Source organism: Cupressus sempervirens, chromosome 7 (genome assembly GCF_028749045.1).
Source record: "Cupressus sempervirens isolate cs-2001-9-10 chromosome 7, ASM2874904v1, whole genome shotgun sequence".
Classification (NCBI taxonomy): Eukaryota; Viridiplantae; Streptophyta; class Pinopsida; order Cupressales; family Cupressaceae; genus Cupressus; species Cupressus sempervirens.
Window position 1 is genome coordinate 201,857,026 of NC_143124.1, and position 21,726 is coordinate 201,878,751.

Consider the following 21,726-nt stretch of genomic DNA (forward strand, 5'->3'; position numbering starts at 1 on the left):
TTTTTAACTTCATGACCATACATGGATTCACTAAATTAACTCAACTTGATGTCTTGCAACATCAAAATATCCAACCAATAAATGTTGTGCATTTTTATTTATTATGTTAGTTAATTTGATAGGCTTGACTTATTTTTTATTTAGTTGAAAATGATATCTAATGAAATTTGTGTGAGTTTTTATGTAGTCTCTATAAGTTCCACAATGATAAGATTTTTTTAATTTAGATTAGTTATTAATTTCTCAATAATTTCAACATTTCACAAGCAAGCATTGTTCAATATGCCCATGGCATGTTGTATGTGCAAAATAAAGGCAACCATTGCTTAGCAAAGACTAATGATATATTTTTTTAACTTTCCATTAAACTACCATTTTTACCTTTTATATAATATCAACATTTTCATCCTATCAGAAACATGTGACAAATTCAATACAAAATAATTTAATAATAAATAATGATATTTTATTATTATATGAAAGTAACTAAAGAGGACATGTGCAATGATATAAGAATTTTGATTTGATGATGTTTATAAAATAGTCTAATAAATATTTTTATATTCTATATAGAAATTAAACATATTCATCAATTTATTGTAAATATTTTCATATTCTATTAATCTACATTAAAGAAACTCATAACATAATCTAAATTGAATTCTTACACTAAATAAATCATCTATAAATTTTTAAATATATTTTATCACTAAAACAAAATTTTAGATATCTATAATTTCAATTTTAAATGACTTGCAATAACTCTTTCACCTAGTACGAAATTATTGCATAAAAGTTTTATTAATATTATGTGTAACCAATTCACTATGCAACAACTATAAACTCGGAATCCACGAGTCATGAATCCAAATTTCTTAGTTGAAGCCCTAACTTATTCCTTTCAATGAAACACAATGTCTTGCCGCAAATTATGTATTGTTACAGCAGCTTCCATGTCCTCCTCCACTTTATGCCGCAAGCTGTTTTGCATTCACCCATTTCATTTTTATTACAATGTTTTCTCAACAGATGCTCATTCACAGAGCCTCTTTTCACAGTTTGCCTCCTCTAAACTCAACATGTCGGAGGCCGAGATCACTCGGGTATTGAAGTCATCCCCCTATTTGCAGAAGCTTCGAACCCTTGCCAACGTAGAGAAGATCATTCATTCGTTAATGAACCACGGCTGTACTGGATACGAAGCTGCCAATATAGTAAGGAAAGTGTACAGGCTTATCGGTTCTACAGAAACAATATTGGAACCTAAGCTCAGACTAATGGAAGATTTCGGTTTTGTGGGTCGAGATTTGGCCAAACTTATGACAAAAAATTCATACGTTTTGAGCAATAGCCTCGAGAACAACATTCTTCCAACGATGGAGTTTCTGAAGAATGCATTTCAGTCCCGGGATATGCTTGTGAAAGCCCTGTTAAGAAATCCAAGACTTCTGACTTGTAGCTTGGAGAAGACCCTGAAACCCTCGCTTGCTTTCTGGGAAGGATGGGGTTTTTCTGGGAAGGAGCTTGTAAGCTTCTTACGGGTATTTCCTGGTGTCCTCACACGAACGTCTCTACTCCCCGCACAAGTGGATCTCATCAATAAGATTGGCGCTGACAAAGAGAACAAACTTTACAAATATATTGTGAGTATAGTGGCTATGAGCCGCTTGGAAACCTTAGAGGCCAAAATAGATAATTTCAAACTCTGCGGGCTCAAGCCTGAAGAAACCTGGCAGCTACTGGGAGCTTCCCCTCTACTCTTCTGTTTATCTATGGAAAATGTTAGGGAAAAAATGAATTTTCTAGTTAATAACATGCAGCTCCCTGCAAATTATGTACTGAAGAATCCTAATATATTAGTAGCCAGTTTGGAAAGGGCTTTGAGGCCCAGGTTTCTCGTTTGGGAGAAAATCGAAACCACCAGAGACTTCAAACCTTGTTTTTCGACGGTATTGAGGATGACAGAGGCAAAGTTTGTTAGCAAGATTATAAAAGAGCATCCTGAATCTAAAGCTTTGTGGACAATTTACGAAAATGCCCTCTCCAGTGCCTCCAAGCGCTCAAAGATCCGAGCAAAAACATAATCTTGGATGGAGGAATCGAGAGCCAGTACTCATAAAACACAACAGTCGCTTTTCAAGCAAGGTATGCCATGTAGACATTAAATATTTTAATTTAGTTGATTGCGATTACTACAGTCATTAAGTTTGATATGACAGGTGAATATTTAATAGAAAGAAGTTTGTTGTATCTGAATATTATCTTAGAAACTGTATTGTTATGTTCCAAACGGGAGCTATCCTAGCGGAAGGAGTGAACAGTTATTTATAACTTTCAGAAAACAAGTTTACTAGCCCTAAAATGTTTACAGAAGTTGTAATTATGGGTTTCACGTAGTAGCATTTACAACACAGAAGTGAGTTCTTCAAGAATACATGATTATGAAGCCAGTAAACCAAAACAGTAGGGTTTTGCAATTGCAGTGAAGTTCATCAACAATAACATCACAGAACATTATTAGTTGGAAGTCAGCTAATAAGTGGTTTAAAGCAGAATTTTGGGACTGGGCATGATCAGATCAATTTAAGGCTCTGACATGATAAATTTAAAGATTGTATTTCTGGAGAAATTAAATTGTTATTGTTTCCAATCTCAAATCTTTAACTCCTCACAATTTAAATTTCAATGAACAGGTTGCTGTGTTTCACGTACCAGAAATTGCTCCTAATTTATTATTTAATGAATTTGAGAAAATTCGTAAATTGAACAAGTTGCTGAGGGTTTACAAATTTAAAGAAACTGCTGCTAAATAAATGAATGCTGAAAATGATGATGAGTTTCTTAAGTTTTAGTGTTAAGGGTTTTGAAAACTGATTTTGACTTTTTGAAACAATGCGGTCCAAGATTGATTGAGCTGTAAAATATTTCTACCATAAACACTGAAATGTAGAAGAGCGCAGGTTTCTGTCATAATATATAAGTTAGTTGAGTGAAGGCAACAAATGCGTGTGATCTTAGGTCTTTGAGATTTGATAGTTGAACTCAGGTTTTAGCTTCTTGCAAGTCTACCACAGATGCATCATCTCTCAAAATCATGTTTTTTAACAGTGTTACCTAGATTTTAAATGTAAATTTTATTAGATCGTATTTGGTGTAGACTTTATCAAAGTGTTTGATATGTATTCTAGATTGTAGGAGACTGGTGTCTTCTTTACTATCAGACTTTTTATGTGCTTGCTGTGATGATATATTATCCTTATCTGAGATCGGTATGCCAAATTATTGATATGATCTGCAGACTCAGATTGAAACTAATATATATACATGTTGAAGCATAACTTAATAGGGGCATGACCCTATGTGGTCATGCCTCAACATGTACATACCGATTCATAATCAATTTAGTTAACATTAACAACATTAAAGTAAGCCACGGGTTAGACCTGATAACTATAACAACTTTAATGCAAGTAATGGAGCCACAGGATCATGAATCGAGGATAGCGTTTTAATACCGATTTTAATAGTATCGGTTTATGGCCTGTCGGTATAATGATTATCGGCAGAGAATACTTGACAGATATAATTCATACTAAACATCCGAATGTATAAGTTTATACAGATAAAATATTATTGAAAATACTGCATTATTAAATTGATAGTCATTATATATATGTATATATATTAATTACCAGTTATGACAGATGTTTCAATACTCTTAGCTGCTAACCTTCTTAACACTTCCTCTTTAGCAATGAGGGATTGAAACTTCTTTATACAATTAAGTATGACTCGATTATATCTGATAAAATATGATATCCGGCAAAATCCGGCCTAAATAATCATAATAGCTGATTTTCATGGTGTCCGGCAAAATCCGGCCTATAACCATGATGGATATCAATGTGTGTGGCAGGATCCGGCCTATAACAATGACACCAATGATTTCAATGATGTCCGACAGGATCCGGCCTATAATCATGATGGTTATCAATGTGTCCGGCAGAATTCGGCTTATAACAATGACACCGATAATTTTCATGATGTTTGGCAAGATCCAGCTTATAATCATGATGGATAACAATGTGTTCAGCAGAATCCGGTCTATAACAATGACACCAATAACCTTAAATACTTTTGGTATATAAAGGTTGGTCATCTATGATAAGATTGTCACCTTATAATAAAGACCTTTAACAAAATATGAAAGATCGTCACCTTTCATTCAACAAGTTTGCAAACAATAATTTAATATAATATTCATGAATAAATTTATAGAAAATGTAATTACATATTTGTCATACAATGTTTAGATCTAAAATACTCTATTTTCACTCTTGCAAGAGGTTTAGTGAAAATGTTAGCATTTGGATCATTTGTGTTAACATAGATCAGCTTGATCACATTCCTGTCAACCATGTCTCTGATGTAGTAGTAAGGAGTCTCAATGTGCTTGGATCAATTGTGAAATACTAGATTTGCTAAAAGTTTGATGCAACTCTGATTGTCACAATGGATCACAGTGGAATCTAACTTCTTTCCAAATAATCCAAATAATAGCTTCCTTAACCAAACTGCTTCACGTGCTCCCATGGAGGCTGCCATATATTCTGCTTTAGTAGAATTCAAAGCAACTGTAGGTTGTTTTCTATTGAACCACAATATCATTGTTGATCCAAGACTGAAGCAACATTCAGTGGTACTCTTTTGATTTAAGGAACAACCAGCCCAATCAGAATCAGTATAGCCCTCAAGCTTGATTCCAACATTTTTGTACTTTATTCCAAGACCAATAGTGCCACGTAAATATCTGAAAACATGTTTAGCCACCATCAGGGGTATTTTCTTAGGTTCATGCATAAAGTGACTTAGTACATTTGTGGAATAACAGATGTCAGGTCTAGTGTTTACCAAAAACATGAGAGATCCAATCATTTTTCTGTAGAGGGTAGGATCAATAGATTATGAATGTGTTGCTTCCTCTTTTAGCTTGTGTAGATTAGTTTTCATGGAATTGCAAGTGGCTTGCTGTCCATCATCCCATGTCTATTCAAAATATCCTGAGTATATTTTCCTTGGTTTAAGAATATGTAATCTTTCTTTTGACGTACTTTTAGGCCCAAAAAATAATGTAGCAAACCTAGGTCCATGTCAAATTCAGCAGCAAAGTCTTGTTTGCATTTAGCAATCAGATGGTCTTCACCTGTTATTAAGAGATCATCAACATAAAGAACCAATATGATCATATCTCCATTAGATATTTTGAAATAGATATTAGGATCAGCTTCATTTTTAGAGTACCCTAATTTAATGAGATAATTGTCAATTCTTTCATACCAAGCTCGAGGAGCTTGTTTCGGGCCATACAGTGCTTTCTTTAGTTTACATACATAAAGATTTTCATTTTTTATCACAAAACCTTCAAGCTATTTAATATAAATTCTTCATTTACAAATCCATTTAAGAATGTAGCTTTCACATCCATTTATGCACCTTCCATCCTTTCGCTACTGCTAATGCAAGAATTGTCCTGACTGGAGTAAAACGAGCAACAGGGGCAAAAGTTTCTTCATAATCAATACCTAACTTCTGTGAAAAAACTTTGAGCAACAAACCTTGCTTTATGTTTCTCAATGCTCCCATCTGCTGCATATTTGATTTTATATAGCCATTTAGAAGAGACAAAAAAATTGACTTTAGGTCTAGGTACAACGTCCCAGACATCGATTTGAAGTATTTATTGATATTCTTCAACCATAGCATCTTTCCACGCTTGGCAAGTTAGAGCTTCTTCAACATATGTAGGTTCAGATTTAGTGAGCTCAGTTATTAGTGTAGTATAACATAATTTTTTTCTAGTTTTCTTGACTTCCTTAGTAATTTCATCTGGTTTAATATCATTTTCTTCAATCATTTTTCTTGCCCACAATGGTCTCTTTTTGATATTTGAGATGTTTCTATATTTTGCATCTAGTACTGAACTCATTTCTTCTGATATACTCTCCCTTTGAATTTCAGATTGTGGACTTTCATCTAAGTCTGTTGAAAGCTCATCATTTGTGCTTATAGATAGTTTTAAGGCAGTGTTTTCCTCAAATATGACATCTCTACTTACTTCTCCTGATCTTTGTTGTCATGTCCCCTTTTCAAATAATTAAAAAATAATAATCTTTGCTAAGGCAGGCCAGGCCCAAGAAAGTGAAGTTTTGGAAAAAGGGGGTTAATCTTTGGAAACCGTTGGACTAATAAATGAAAATTATTATTAAAATATGTTTCATTAACCTCTCTTGGACGTGAGTTACATTTATGCGCTCTTTTAAGGGGGTTTGGAGGCATTTTGGGCACATTCCAGAACTTGATTTTTGCTCATTCTTTGTTATTCTTCAGAGGCTGCCAAACCTGTGGAGAAGGAGACCCAAAAACGGGAGTTTGCAGGTTTCCAGGGAGACCCAAGAACGGGAGTTTGCAGGTTTCTAGGAAGGCTAAGGACGGGAGTTTGAAGCCATTCCATGTGCATGCTCATACAGAGTATGCCTTTGTGCTGAACAGTGCAGATTTGTGAGTTTTCGGGTGTGTTTTTGTATGAGTTTGGTGTTTACAGTTGAGTATTTCATATCAGTTTGGGTTGCTGCTGTATATCAGACTTTTAAATGTTAAAATAGAGCTGAATATATATATTGGGACGTGATTAGACTTCTGAGATATATTATTAGTGTTTTTGTGGTGTTTCCGGGCATATTTTGTGTTATTTCGGGAGCCCAATGAGCATAGTTTTGGTCCTACATTTTCGAGCTGTTGTGTAAAGGCTATACGGATCTGGAAATGTCAATTTGTAGGCTGTTATGCTGCTGAAAGTTCTGTAAAAATTTCCATTTTCAGATTCATTAATAATTTGTGAAGTTGTGAAGCTTTTAGCACTATTTTCAACATACCCGATTTGGGGTTTCTTGAGGAATTTGGTGGATCTTTGGGATATTAGCTGTTTGATTTTAAAGATCTGATTAGAGGTTGAAAATATCATGAAAAATCAGAAAAGGGACATTTCAGTGGTATCAGAGCCATGATCTTGCCAGCCTGAGGGTTTGTAGAAGTTGCAGGTTAGTTTTGACAACTACCCAGATCTTGCATGTCAGTTTTGACAACTACCCAGACTTGCATGTCATAATTTGGTGGTTGCATGTTGCTTCTAATCAGTTGCATGTCCAAATCTATGGTTTCATGCTACTTCTAATCATTTGTATGTTAGTTCTTGGTGAATTTGGTGGTTGTAGAAGTTTGCATGTCAGTTTTGACAACTACCCATATCTTGCATGTCATAATTTGGTGGTTGCATGTTGCTTCTAATCAGTTGCATGTCCAAATCTATGGTTGCATGCTACTTCTAATCATTTGCATGTTAGTTCTTGGTGTTTGAAGACGTTATATCCTATTGGGGTTACACTCTACTTTATCCAGAATGGACAGGTATAGTACAGAGTCTCAGAGGGAACGATCTTGGACAATTGATAGCCAGAGTCAAAATAGTAGAAAGGATGGTTATTTAGACATTCGAGATAAACTTATGAAAATAAGCCATGACATGTCTAAACAATTGGTTGAGCACCACAGTATAATGAATGACATGTTATCTGACCCAGCTAAGGTGGATAAGTTGACTGGATTTCTATTTGGCAGATTTTCTCATAGGACAGATGACACAATTTCCAAGAACTTGCATGAGGAGTTTGAGAAACTAGCTGATAGCCAAGTAGAGGTCTCAGATTCTACTCTGCCACAGGAGGTGGTGGGAAAGGATATTACACAGATTGATAATAACGGTCAACTTGATACTCAAATTGAGACCACTATTTACAGGTTGTCAAAGGGTGATGCCACAGGTATTCAGGATGGTATAGTTACAACAGGCAGTGACTACAATGTAGTGGGTTCAGATGATGATTATGAGGATGTTGTTGTGCAGGATGGTGAGATACCTGGTAGAGATGAGCAAACATTGAGCATTCATGACTTTGCTAAGAAAGAGTACCAGGCACAGTTAGATGCTTCATCACATGAGGTTGAGGCAGGTAGTACTTCACATGATTTATCCCGCCAGCTGAAGGTGAGTAAAGATAGTATTTTGACTTCATTATCTCATCATGATAGGTATGTGGAGTTAGTTGGTATTGGTCATATTACTCAAATGAGGATTTTACTTGAGTTACCAGTTGATTCTAGTTTACAAATATGGACTCAAGATTGTTATATTGGCATTTGGGATTCAGTTGACAGGAGATCTTTAACACTTTTTGGTAGCAGTGTTTGTTTGGGTGCTATCATGGATTTGATTAGCAGATTGCACGGTGTTGTCTTTTCTTGTGCTAGCAGCTTGTCCAATGTTGGTATTAGTTTTTATACACCGATGTTGGGCTTTGTTCATATATCTAGTCGACCATACTTGCTAGAATGTGTTGATGATATTTCATATTTGGCAGTGTGTATAGATGAGTCCCAGGATCATATTGGCATTGATGACATCCAGGAGGATGCAGTGGGCAGTTTTGAAGACTTAGTTTCCTTGGGTATAGAGGAGTTGGACAGCAATGCTAATGTTTTTGATACTCCGTATATTGATATGAGCTTTAGATTTGATTCACATGATATGGATGGTAATACTCTAGAGACTAGTAACTTTGAGGATACTCTTTTAGACAATGCATTAGAGGAGGTTTGTAGGAGACAGTCAAGCCAACGCCATCATGTGTCTAATCAGTTGAGAGTTAGTGACCGAGACATTGCTATCACTTGCCAGCATTTCGATGTTGTTCATCAGTTGTTAGCAGTTTATGGATGGGGTTCTCCTACTAGTGATGAGCAGGAAGGCAGTTATCTTTCCTTGACAGAGATCCACTCTTTATGGGAGGCTATTCAAATTTTGAGACAGAATTATATGCAGTTGCTAGCCGACAGAGATTATCTTATGGAGTGGGGTAGTACAGCATATGATGCATTGTTGGCCAAGGAAGATGAGGTGAGTGAGCTTACTGAGCAGCTTGAGGTGACTTCTGAGATTCTTGAGAGTACACAGTTGGCTTTCAAGGAGTCACAGCTTCATTTGGCTAAGGTGACCATGGAGTTAGAGCAACTACAGTCTTTACCTGATTCTATACAGTCACAAGCTATGGTGTTTAGTGATCCGAGGATGTCCATGGCCGAGATTGTCAGAGACAGTGGAGATGGGGATGCATCCATCCTTGATACTAACATTGGCATATCAGGTTCATTCCCACTAGAGTCAGGTTCAGTTGATTTGGGTGTTATAGCAGATTGTTGTATGCCTGACATGGTGGTGGCCTCTGGTACTGATGGCACAGAGACTAGAGATGCATCAAAGATCATGTGTGATGTTGGTGAGTCGACAGTTGGCATGGTTCTTGCTAGTAATACTACTCCCTTGGTGATATCTTTGGAGGTAGTAGTCAGTTCCAACATGGTTAATGATCAATTGCAGTTAGTTTTATCTAGATTATAGTCTGAGCCACTGACTGAGATTGGCGCATTCTATCGGCATTACACTATGAGGTACGCTCATCAATTTACCTTTGATGACCATGTTGATGAGATTATGATACAGAGATGTACTTTGGTTCCTAGTGCTTATCATCAGTCATGGAATAGTTTGATGCCTCGAGATGAGAGTTGTGATTGTCATGACATGGCGATAGGTCCTGCAGTTGATAGCTTGATAATACATGACTTAGAGCAGGAGTTTTGGAGTGATGCTTCAGCAGGTGTTGTTATTGATTCTACTCCTTTGGCTATGACATCTCCTGACTTAGCTAGTGATCAGTCACAGTGGGTTATATCACTTGTTCATGGTGAGCTGTGGAATGAGGTTGGTTTTTTTAATCAACATTATATTGCAGGGTATGTACATCAGTTAGCAATTGATCCTTGTGTTGAGGAGTTGATGGTGGGAAAATTTGGTTTGGGTTCCATTTCTTGTTGTTTATCTTGTGATGGCTTTTCACCATCAGGGGTGCATGGGAGTAATGGTTATGAGACAGTGGCTGATGATCTACAGAGTTGTTTTGACTACAGGAGTTGTATAGTGTTTGGATTCTCCATACTTGGTATAGTTTCATTTGAGAGCATTCACCATTGTTGCAGAGTTGGATTGTACATTCCGTATAGGCCAGTGGAATGCGTTGATGGTATTTACTGTGTTGGTAGTCCACTTTACTTTGGTTTTGATGTTCTAAGAGTTTGTGTCTCGTGGGTTTCTAACTGTGGAAGTTCTGATTTTGGAGTTTGGTTGAGCTATAATTGTCAGTTTGATTATGGATTCCTCTTGGTCATATTGCAGAGGATATTGCAGGAGCCTGAGTTAATTAGTAGTAGTATAGTTCATGACTACATTTGGGATCCAGGTGGATTGATCGGTTTATTGTTCAGCCATTGCTCGAGGACAAGCAATGTTCGGGAGGGGAGGACTTGTCATGTCCCCTTTTCAAATAATTAAAAAATAATAATCTTTGCTAAGGCAGGCCAGGCCCAAGAAAGTGAAGTTTTGGAAAAAGGGGGTTAATCTTTGGAAACCGTTGGACTAATAAATGAAAATTATTATTAAAATATGTTTCATTAACCTCTCTTGGACGTGAGTTACATTTATGCCCTCTTTTAAGGGGGTTTGGAGGCATTTTGGGCACATTCCAGAACTTGATTTTTGCTCATTCTTTGTTATTCTTTAGAGGCTGCCAAACCTGTGGAGAAGGAGACCCAAAAACGGGAGTTTGCAGGTTTCCAGGGAGACCCAAGAACGGGAGTTTGCAGGTTTCTAGGAAGGCTAAGGACGGGAGTTTGAAGCCATTCCATGTGCATGCTCATACAGAGTATGCCTTTGTGCTGAACAGTGCAGATTTGTGAGTTTTCGGGTGTGTTTTTGTATGAGTTTGGTGTTTACAGTTGAGTATTTCATATCAGTTTGGGTTGCTGCTGTATATCAGACTTTTAAATGTTAAAATAGAGCTGAATATATATATTGGGACGTGATTAGACTTCTGAGATATATTATTAGTGTTTTTGTGGTGTTTTCGGGCATATTTTGTGTTATTTCGGGAGCCCAATGAGCATAGTTTTGGTCCTACATTTTCGAGCTGTTGTGTAAAGGCTATACGGATCTGGAAATGTCAATTTGTAGGCTGTTATGCTGCTGAAAGTTCTGTAAAAATTTCCATTTTCAGATTCATTAATAATTTGTGAAGTTGTGAAGCTTTTAGCACTATTTTCAACATACCCGATTTGGGGTTTCTTGAGGAATTTGGTGGATCTTTGGGATATTAGCTGTTTGATTTTAAAGATCTGATTAGAGGTTGGAAATATCATGAAAAATCATAAAAGGGACATTTCATTTTTCTAGGAACATAGACTATGTATCCTTTTGAGTTTTCACTATACTCAACAAATATTCCTTTCTTTCGCAATGGTTCTAACTTAGTTCTTCTTTCTTTAGGTATATGTATATACACAGGACAACCAAAGATCCTGAGATGACTTAAATTAGGTTTATTTCCTGTAAAGACTTCTTCAGGTGTTATATTTTCTAGAATGGAGTGTGGACATCTATTTTGTAAGTACACAACAATATTAGTGGCTTTTGCCCAAAATGAAAAATGTAGGTTTTGATCATGAAGCATAGCTTTTGCTGCCTCAACAATAGTTTTATTTTTTTCTTTCTGCTACACCATTTTGTTGAGGATTATAAGGTACAGTGTACTCCCTCTTAATCCCAACAGATGTACAAAAGGCTTTGAAATTCTCAGAAGTATATTCTCCCCCATTGTCAGATCTTAGAGTTTTAATTTTCTTTGGCACTTGATTTTCTACCAATTCTTTGAATTTTGATAACACTTTATTTGATTCCTTAACTTTTACAAAGCAAATCCAAGTCTTTCTAGAGTAATCATCAATGAAGGTTATATAATAGGAGTAACCTCCTAAGGAGAGAGTTGGCATGGGCCCACATAGATCAGAGCAAGGTCACCGGGAGACAGGGAGACTTCGAGGTCTCTGGTACTGGTACTGGTACCGGTATGACAATTTTTCAAATAGGAGATGGGGGTACTTGGAGACGGCAATTTTTTTTTTTTTTTTGAATTTTTTTTTAATAGTTTAAAGAGTCTAATACTAAAAGTAAATACAAAATTTGAAAATAGTAATACTGTAAGACTAAAGTAAATAATAATAGTAATGTCACATTAAAAATTAAAATAGACTCATAGAGTCAAAGATTTCAAAACTCACATGATCACAATATTGTATCTCATAGACATTTGTTTTTCGAATATTGCATATGATCACCATCATATCAGATTGATAATCGCTGAGATTATCATTACATATTCAAATTTTAAATTCAAAAAAGTATAGTTTGATGCTGAATTGCTGATATGCAAACAAAAATGAACACTTTGTACAATAAACAAAAAACAGATATATATCTAGTATTAGTATGTCGATGGTACTATCATCTACTCCACAAGGTTGTGATCATCCATCTCAAGGTCTTCAGCTATCATGCTCTCCAAAAAATCATCACTCTCCAAAAATATTTTAAATGATTTAATTATTTAAATTGTTGAATAAAAATATTTTTTTAAAGTGTTTCTAATGTTTTTAAAGTTATTAATTTATTAAATAAAATATTTTAAATGATTTAATCATTTAAATTGTCAGTGGTCTTAATTTTTGTATTAAAAACATTAAAATGAGGGCTAAAATATATAAAATTATTTAATATTATATTTTACATTTATATTTTACCAGGAGACTTTGGGGAGACTTCACTTTTTGGATTAAGAGACAGGGAGACTTCAGGAAACTTCGTCGTGAAGTCTCCAACCTTTTTTTAGGTCTCCAGAGACACGAAAAGTCTTCGAGACACGACTTTTAGGGGGGAGACGGGTCTCCCGGTAACCATGGATCAGAGTGAATTAATTCTAGGATTGATTTAGAATTGTGTTCACTAATTGGGAAATGTTTCTTTTTGTTTTTTTTGTTCCTAGAGCACAACCTTTACATATACTCGTATGTTTAGAATTTAGGTTTGGAATTCCAGAGGTGATTTTACCTATCTTTGGTAGTGAACTGAAACCAATATGCCCAAGTCTTCTATGCTATATTTCATTAGAATTTGTTATTTCATGATTAAGACCATGGTTTTGAATGTTACATGGTTTATATAAGGTCCCATCTCTAGTCCCTATAGTGATAGCATTTTTTAGACTTGTGTTTTTAGGCCAATACAAGACTTTGTCTTCGTTGAATGTAACTTGAAAACCTTCATCCATTAATCCAGAGATTGAGATTAGGTTTCTTTTATTCCAGGTACAAATAGGACATCTTTCAACTTTAATGTAACTCCAGTCCTTAATTGAATAGAGTAGGTCTCAATGCCTCTGACTGGATGAGTGGAGTTGTCTCCAATAGTAACTTTTTCAAATTTGTAATTTTCAAGTATTTCAAATTTGTCCCTAAATCCTGTTATATGTCGAGAAGTACCACTATCTATTATCCACACACTTTCATTAGAGTTTATCTCACTTGATAAAGTCGAGTAGAAAACTAGATTTTCATCTTTCTTATTTTCGACTAGTGAGGCTAATATTCTTTCCCTTTCAGGACATTTACTGAAGACATGTCCAAATTTCTCACACTTCTAGCATTTAACTCTTGAAAGATTAGTATTGTTGAACTTATTATTCTTCTTCTTACAGTCATGTTTCTTTCCTTTAAATTTCCTCTTTTTTCCTTCATGATTTAGAGCTGAGACAGGAGCTTGATTTTCTCCCTCTTGATTTGATACAATACCTCTGGAAATTAATCTCAACTCATCTGATGTACAGTCAGTTTTTAGTTGATCAAATGAAGGAATTCAAGGTCTATTGACAACTTGAATGAATGCTTCCTATGATAGTGGTAATCCTCTAAGTGCCAATATAGAGAGTTCTTGATCTTCTACTTTGTTTCTAATGGAATTTAGTTGATTCTTAATTTCAAAGATCTTTCCAAAATAAGATGAGATTGTTTCTCCTTTATTCATTTTAATATTCATCAATTGATTCTTCAAAGTAATCAATCTGCTTGAGTTGTTTATTTCAAATGCATTTTTTATTGTTGTGAATACTTCAAAGGCTTTTTTCAGATTTGAAATGGAAGGAAGAATGTGATCCTTTACAGAGTCTATTATGATTTTCTCGGCTTTATTGTTTCTCCTTCTCCAAGTGATTTTTCCTGTTTTATCTTCAAGAATTGGATTATCAAATTCAATGAAGGATTCTAGTTCTAGTTCTTCAAGGATTGTGGTAATCTGAATTTTCCATGAAAAGAAATTTACAGCACCTTCGGGTTTGTTTTCTACTCTTACATTATTTGACATGTTTGCAGCACTTTTGATAGTCTCTCTACCAAGTAGGCTCTGATACCATGTAAATTTTATTAGATCATGTTTGGTGTAGACTTTATCAAAGTGTTTGATATGTATTCTAGATTGTAGCAGACTGGTGTCTTCTTTACTATCAGACTTTTTATGTTCTTGTTGTGATGATATATTATCCTTATCTGAGATCAGAATGCCAATTTATTGATATGATCTGCAGACTTAGATTGAAACTAATATATATACATGTTGAAGCATAACTTAATAGGGGCATGACCCTATGTGGTCACACCTCAACATGTACATACCGATTCATAATAAATTTAGTTAACATTAACAACATGTAGTGCCTGCCCCTAGTTCGCATTTCTGTTATCATTGTCAATTTGCTTTAGGTTGATTTTATGCATTGATTAGTTTTAGAGATATTGGATTTACAATATTATGATATTATTTCATGTTTTGGATTACATATATACTTGTTGATTTCATTTCATTCATGTGTTGTTAATGATATCTTAATGATTCCTAATTAGTAAATGTGGTTTCTTTCATAAAAATGTTAACATGATGTCTTTAATGATGATTATGTTGTATTGATAGAGATGCATTATTATATGTACGCATTTGATCTTAGATTTGTGATTTTATACTTACCCCATACTTGCATGTGTATGGTGCATGTGTTTATTTTATCTTTCTGTCTGAAGTGTTTGATGTGGTTAGGGGAGGGAGTCGTAGTCACCTGCTAGTCGGGATCTACACGATGAACCACTCCTTGCCATTGTCTGTTTAGTTTAGATATATTATATACATGTACATACTTGTCTTTTATGCAGGATGCAGGAACCGGGCATCGACTTCCCTGAATTGCCAGGATGAGCGTGCCCTATTACAAATACTCAAATGGTGAGAATGGGAAGATAATGATCAGGTTCAATCCTAGCCATAAGCCTATAATACTTGTCCTGCAAGGAGGACTCGTAACAAACTGTCTACCCTTTTTAAATCCGTGAGTCCTTTGTGCGTATGTTGTTTTGTGAATCTTTGATGAATTTCTATTAATTAAGTCTAATTAATAGATTAAATTAATAATTTAATTTAATGGAAAATTATTATGATATTTTGAATATTTAATTATATTTAATTAATTGAGAAATTAATTAAATATAAAAAATTAAATTGAAGATAAAAGTTTTAAGATTAAATTTAGAACATGATAATATTTATTTAATTTAATAATAATATATTTAGAGTTCATTTTTAAATAAATGCTAACTATTATTGTTATTTAAGTTAATAAATATTTATCAAATTAAACGTTCTAAATATATTAAAAAGTTAAATAAAGTTTAAATTTAGAACGTGATTATATTTATTTAATTTAATAATAATATATTTAGAGTGCATTTTTAAATAAATGCTAAATATTATTGTTATTTAAGTTAATAAATATTTTATCAATTAAGTTTCTAAAAAAATGAAATTAAAAGTGAAAAGATATTTAATTATCATAAAGATTATAGTTCGCATGATTTATGCATGAGTTGAAAATAAAAGAGATTAATTAAAAGATAAAATATGTGAACTTAATAAAGATATTCTAAGCAAGTGTGCATGAGATTTTAAAAGGTTATTAAATTAACTTAAAAGTAAAGTGGAAAGTTAAATAAAGTAATTTAACAATTCACTTAAAGTGCATGAAGGAATAATAAAAGAATATTTTAATTTAAAAAGAAAATTAATTGTGCATGAATGAATTAATTAAATAAAATAATTATAATTTTTGAGTTGGGGAGACAGAAGCCCTAAAAGGTAATTAGATTCTATATTAGAGGGTTTTGGGTCATTATTGCACACACAGGTTTGAGGGAACACACTTTTGGAAGGGGAACAAAGAAATATTTGGAAGCTTTGAAGGGTTTGGATTAGCAAGGGTTTCACCAAATTGTTAGCATCAGATCAAGGTAGGGTTTGTGAACCATTGTAGAAATATTTTCAGATCTCTGTCTTCTTCGTGCTTGTTGAAAATTGATTTCTCAAATTCTGTTGTATGAATCTTGCCACCCTTCGTTCTACATCTTTTGATTTTTGATTCCATTTGTGAATCCGGATTGAAAAAAACTATGATGTGAATATCAGGATTTAACTGTGTGATTTTGAGTCAAACTCGATGACCCATGTTTCATGAGTAGTGATTCAACATGAATCCATCTCTCATGAGAATAAATGGAACACTTAGCACTCATTGGATCTAGGTGATGCTCGCAGGGGTGAAGCACCGGGACTTCCCGGGAGGTCACCCATCCCAGTACTACTCCAGCCTGAGCGCGCTTAACTAAACTCTTTAGTTAAGCGCGCTCAGGCTGGAGTAGTACTGGGATGGGTGACCTCCCGGGAAGTCCCGGTGCTTCACCCCTGCGAGCATCACCTAGAACCAATGAGTGCTAAGTGTTCCATTTATTCTCATGAGAGATGGATTCATGTTGAATCACTACTCATGAAACATGGGTCATCGAGTTTGACTCAAAATCACACAGTTAAATCTTGATATTCACATCACAATTTGACTAGCTGTGGAAATCATCTCCTACTTATGAAAAAAACTATTTAAATAACCTCGTTCTGCAATTGAAAGAAATTGGAAATAAATTGGGATCTGGGCTTTTGAATTAAATTGGGATTTAGAAATTTAAATTTAGAAAGGGTTTGTTGGTGGAAATGAAAATCTTATATTGAAAATTCGAAGGGTTTGATTTGTTTATTTATCTTCCTATCAGGCTAATATCGTAAACGTTCTTAAAATATATATATATGGGAATTATTTAATAAAGTTTATATAATCATAAATCTTATAAAATAAATAAAACTCTTTATATAAAAAAAAAATGTCTTACAAAACTTTTTAATAAAAATAAATTTAAAAAAAATATATATATATTATATATGTGGGGGGGCGGGGGGGTTGACCACCCCACCACCTTCCTGTCCGTCGTGCGTGCGCAGGTTGACTGCTGCACGCGGCAGCAGACAAGCTTGTAGTTACGCAGGCAACCGCACGGCTTTGCCATTATGGCCGACGGCTTTCAAAAAGCCTTCCAGCGATTTTTAAATCGCTCAAACCAATCTTTTTGTATTTTAATATATATTTTAAAGTTTAAGTAATATTCTTTAATTAATATTTATTATTTTAAAAATATTATATGTTATGTTTTAGTTTATAAAATAATAATGAATTATTATTATTAATTTCAATTATGTTTTAAATGAAATTATTATCATTATTTTTTTTAATAAATTATTAATTAATCAACAAATTTAAATTATGGTAATATTTAATTTAAAGTCTTAATCAGTGACGAAATTAGAATTAATGTGAATGTCTTATATTTTAATTAATTTAATTAAATATAATTTAATTAGAATTAATTAATATTGGAATTTGTCCAATTAAGTTTTAGATTTATTTAATTATTATAATATTGATTATAATAAAGAAAAAGAGAGTCATAGATTATATCTTTGAGAGAAACAACAAGTATTTATTTAATAATTTAAATAAATTATTCTTAGATTGTTTTTAGGAAATTGACTTAAAACAGTAAGGGTAAATTTAGAGTTAGAGTGGGTTAACTTGTAAGGGTGAATTCTGAAACATTTTACTTGAAAACGTATGTTGAACTGAAACTATAACTTTCATTTAACTCAACTATATGCTTTCAAATCAAATCAACTGTGACACTATGATGTTTTCTATGTACCGTCTATCCTTCGTGAATTTTCGAGTTGATTAGATGTTGACCAGTCTAGGATGTACATCAGAGGTTTTGTGAGTTTTCTTAGATACTATTTATGGGACTAGATGTTGTGATGTGTTTTGTGATTCATATTGGAGATTATATCTATGAGGTTTATCTTGTGGAGAAATTATGTGTACTTGGGTGGGAGAACCATCTTGTTATTAGGCTGCCTGTTAAGGAACCGAGTTTGATCTTTATGAATATTGTGGTATGGGACACAACTGTGTTTTTATGTGCTTAGGAGAGGTTGTCTAGGTACGTGACTTGGGAGTGGCTTGCATAGGGGTCCGGGACCCAAAGTGGTCAGTACCAGGGTAACCTAATGCAAGTTATGTAATAAGTGATAATCTAGTAATTAAAATTTATGGGGGGGAAACACACTAAAAAGATAAGTTAGAGATTTGATCCACCCATGCCTTGAGTGCTTGTATAGGCTAAGGATGGGAATGAGAAGAGTGCCTCGTCTTCTTGAGAGGGCTTTCTAGTTTCCATATGTGTGATGTTGAGGGTCCGGGGTTCAAAGTAACCAGTCCAGGGTAACTCAACGCTTGAGGGTCCGGGGTCTCTTAAGAGATCAGTTCAGGATAACTTAAGCAACCATGTGATGACACTCCCTAGTATGTAGCTGAGTCTCCTCTGTAGATTTTGTGTATCTCTGGTGGTGTACTTATTGTTGGATGTGGTGTACTTATTGTTGGTGGTGTATCTATTGTCGGATGTGTTTATTATGGTTATTTACTTTCATTGATGATGATTGGTGATTCATGAATGTTGTACTTTTGACATGTGGCTTTTGACTTGAGATGATTATCTTTCGTTGACTTTATCTTATGATCTTGGTATTTGGTTTATACTTGGTTTGTGTATGATGTTTGGTTATGTGGTGTCGGTATTGGATTGAGTGTTCTTACTTTTGGATTATTTTATCTTCTTTAGTAGCATGTGTCACCTTTGAGATAGTTGTGGCCTTTAGGAGTTCCATGCCTAGGAATGTTTTATGTTTGATAGCTGTATGTGGATTGTTCTTTATCTTCCCTGCACGGTGGGAGTGGAAGCCTGACTAGGTAACCACGCGGTCGGGAGGTAGTGCCTTCTTACCATTTGGGTTCCCCCTTCACATTGCCAGCTGTTGGATGTTCGTTGCAGAAGATGTACCTTTATCATTCTTATTTCTTATCTTAGAGACTTCTTTTCTGATGATGTATATATGTTATCATATATCCTGGTGTATTGTATCTATTTTCACATACCTTGCGACATGTGCAGTGGATGTTATTTAGTAGATATACTTTCATTGTATTAGATATACTTATGCTTTGCTTATGCGATTATGTATCTATTACTTCTTTATGATCTTGAGACATTGTACTTGGAACTTAAACTAATTAATTTAAAATTATTAAATGTGACTCAACGTAAAGGAACTCTTGAGGAATTGAAACTGTATCTATATTTGCATATGTGTATTTGATGTGTATGTTCATATTGCTTCCGCATTAATGTTATCTTGATGTTGTTTAAAACTTTTTTTAAAAAATAGTTCAGTAAGCATTGTAACATGTTAGGTTTAATTCTCTTGGGTTCCCAAGCAAGGCGTTACACAACATTAAAGTAAGCCACGGGTTAAACCCGATTAATATATATATATATATATATATATATATATATATATATATATATATATATATATATATATATATATATATATATATATATATATATATATATATATATATATATATATATATATATATATATATATATATATATTAATTACCAGTTATGACAGATGTTTCAATACTCTTAGCTGCTAACCTTCTTAACATTAAAGGCAGGCTGAGGCTGATAGGTTTGGGAGGTGAGTTTTCTTTGAGAATCTTTGGATGGCAATAAAAATAATATAAACTATAGAAGATTGATATTTGAAACTTGAAGCGCAAAAGACTCTAAAATAGTTGTAATTTATCATTTATGTAAATGATATGAGTAAAAGAAGCTGAAATTCAGGCGGAGTTGATGCAGGAACATCCACGTCGAGGGAGCCTTGCAGAGTTTTTTCTAATAACCATTCACTACTACATTACAACATTGACTCTATATTTAGCATGGTAATGAAAGTGGTGGTGTAACAGAGGAGTGGGGGGTTAGTGATAGTTCTTTTTTTCCCGCATTTGTAGAATGTTTTCTAGGACTTATTTATATCTGGGAGATTGAAGGGGCAGGTTTTGGGAGAAATTTTGATGTTTTTTCTTTGGGAGGATTTGTTTTGGGTGGGGGGAGGTGGTGCGGGAAGATTTTTCCATTAGTGCAGGTGTGATATGTCTGTTTTGGGGGAGTGGGATTTTGTTGTAGGTCTATGAAAGATCAAAATTAGATGAGAATGTTGTAATGCCAAGTCAATAGACTTGTGCCATTTTTTATTGCAAATTTGTTTGTGTCTGTTTCAATAAGAATTTCTCTAGTTTGCTGCATTAGTCTGCTGTCCATTTCTGTCTATTTTGCTGTTATATATTTTAGGATTAAATGTGTTTTGAGTGTTGATTTTGAGAGGTGAGAAATGGGATCCTTGCATCAAGAGTTATACAGCTGTTCAACATTTGTATCAAGGACAGCAAATCTTAGTATTTTATATCAGAGACAGAAATTCTTGCTGGGTCTTTTACCCCATTTTCAGCATCTTGAATGAAAGTTGTACCATTGACTAGGGTGTTTCATATCAACTTGTCCCAGATATTCCTGCAGTTGTGAATGACCGACAAACCACGGATGCAAGATTTACAATTCCAACCGTTAACGTGCTATGCTGATCATACAATAAACTACCACTCTTTCATGTTAAGTGGTGGGAATCTGCCAACCCTCCTCTAGTCTATGTACATGTGTTCTATATACAAGTATCTAATGAAGTCTCATGAATCGAACAATGAAAACCATTTTCATTTTCTGTAATTGAATAGTTCATAACATTTTTTTGAACATGACCTAATCACAGTCACTTTTGTTTAGCTTCTTGTCCATGTCCTACTATCATCAAGGAATGTAAGATGCATTTAATCCATCAGCACATAACAAAAAGATAAACTGCTACTTCAAAATAGACGTATCAATGCAAAACAAATATAAATGTACAAAATATATTAACACCAGCACCAGAACATGCTCTTGCATGCATAGTGTCAACAAAGCTTGGGAAATCATTTTCATATGAAAGCAATTGATCTAAATTCAGTTACTAAAGAAATCCCTATCCTAAAATAACTAGCAGTTGCATGCTGTTTTTCCTGCCAACCAGTTGATGGTCTTTGTAGTGAGGAATTGTGAGCCCATCAGTTACAATTCTGGGGAAGAAGATTTTGATTCATAAGTTTTCAAATAATTTTGGGAGCACCCCTCCCCTCCCCCTTCGCAGGAGAGCTTGTTAATGGGATGTTTGAAATGGGCAATTCTACAATTAATCCACGAGCATTGATTATAAATCTCTCTCAACTGTAAGGTGTAAGAATACAAATT

At 34.2% G+C, this 21,726-nt stretch overlaps 1 protein-coding gene across 1 annotated transcript; it reads left to right on the forward strand.

Annotated features, from left to right (window-relative positions):
- The first annotated feature begins 858 nt into the window (after positions 1–858).
- Positions 859–21,221, forward strand: LOC149546190 (uncharacterized). Its single transcript, XM_089791052.1, has 2 exons — positions 859–2,145; positions 20,767–21,221. Exon 1 carries the CDS (start codon positions 915–917, stop codon positions 2,082–2,084), a length of 1,170 nt encoding a protein of 389 aa, XP_089647178.1. The 5' UTR covers positions 859–914; the 3' UTR covers positions 2,085–2,145; positions 20,767–21,221.
- Positions 21,222–21,726: the final 505 nt, after the last annotated feature.

Coding starts and splice junctions, on each gene's coding strand:
- LOC149546190 (XM_089791052.1), top strand. CDS start 915: ATGTCTTGCCGCAAATTATGTATTGTTACAGCAGCTTCCATGTCCTCC.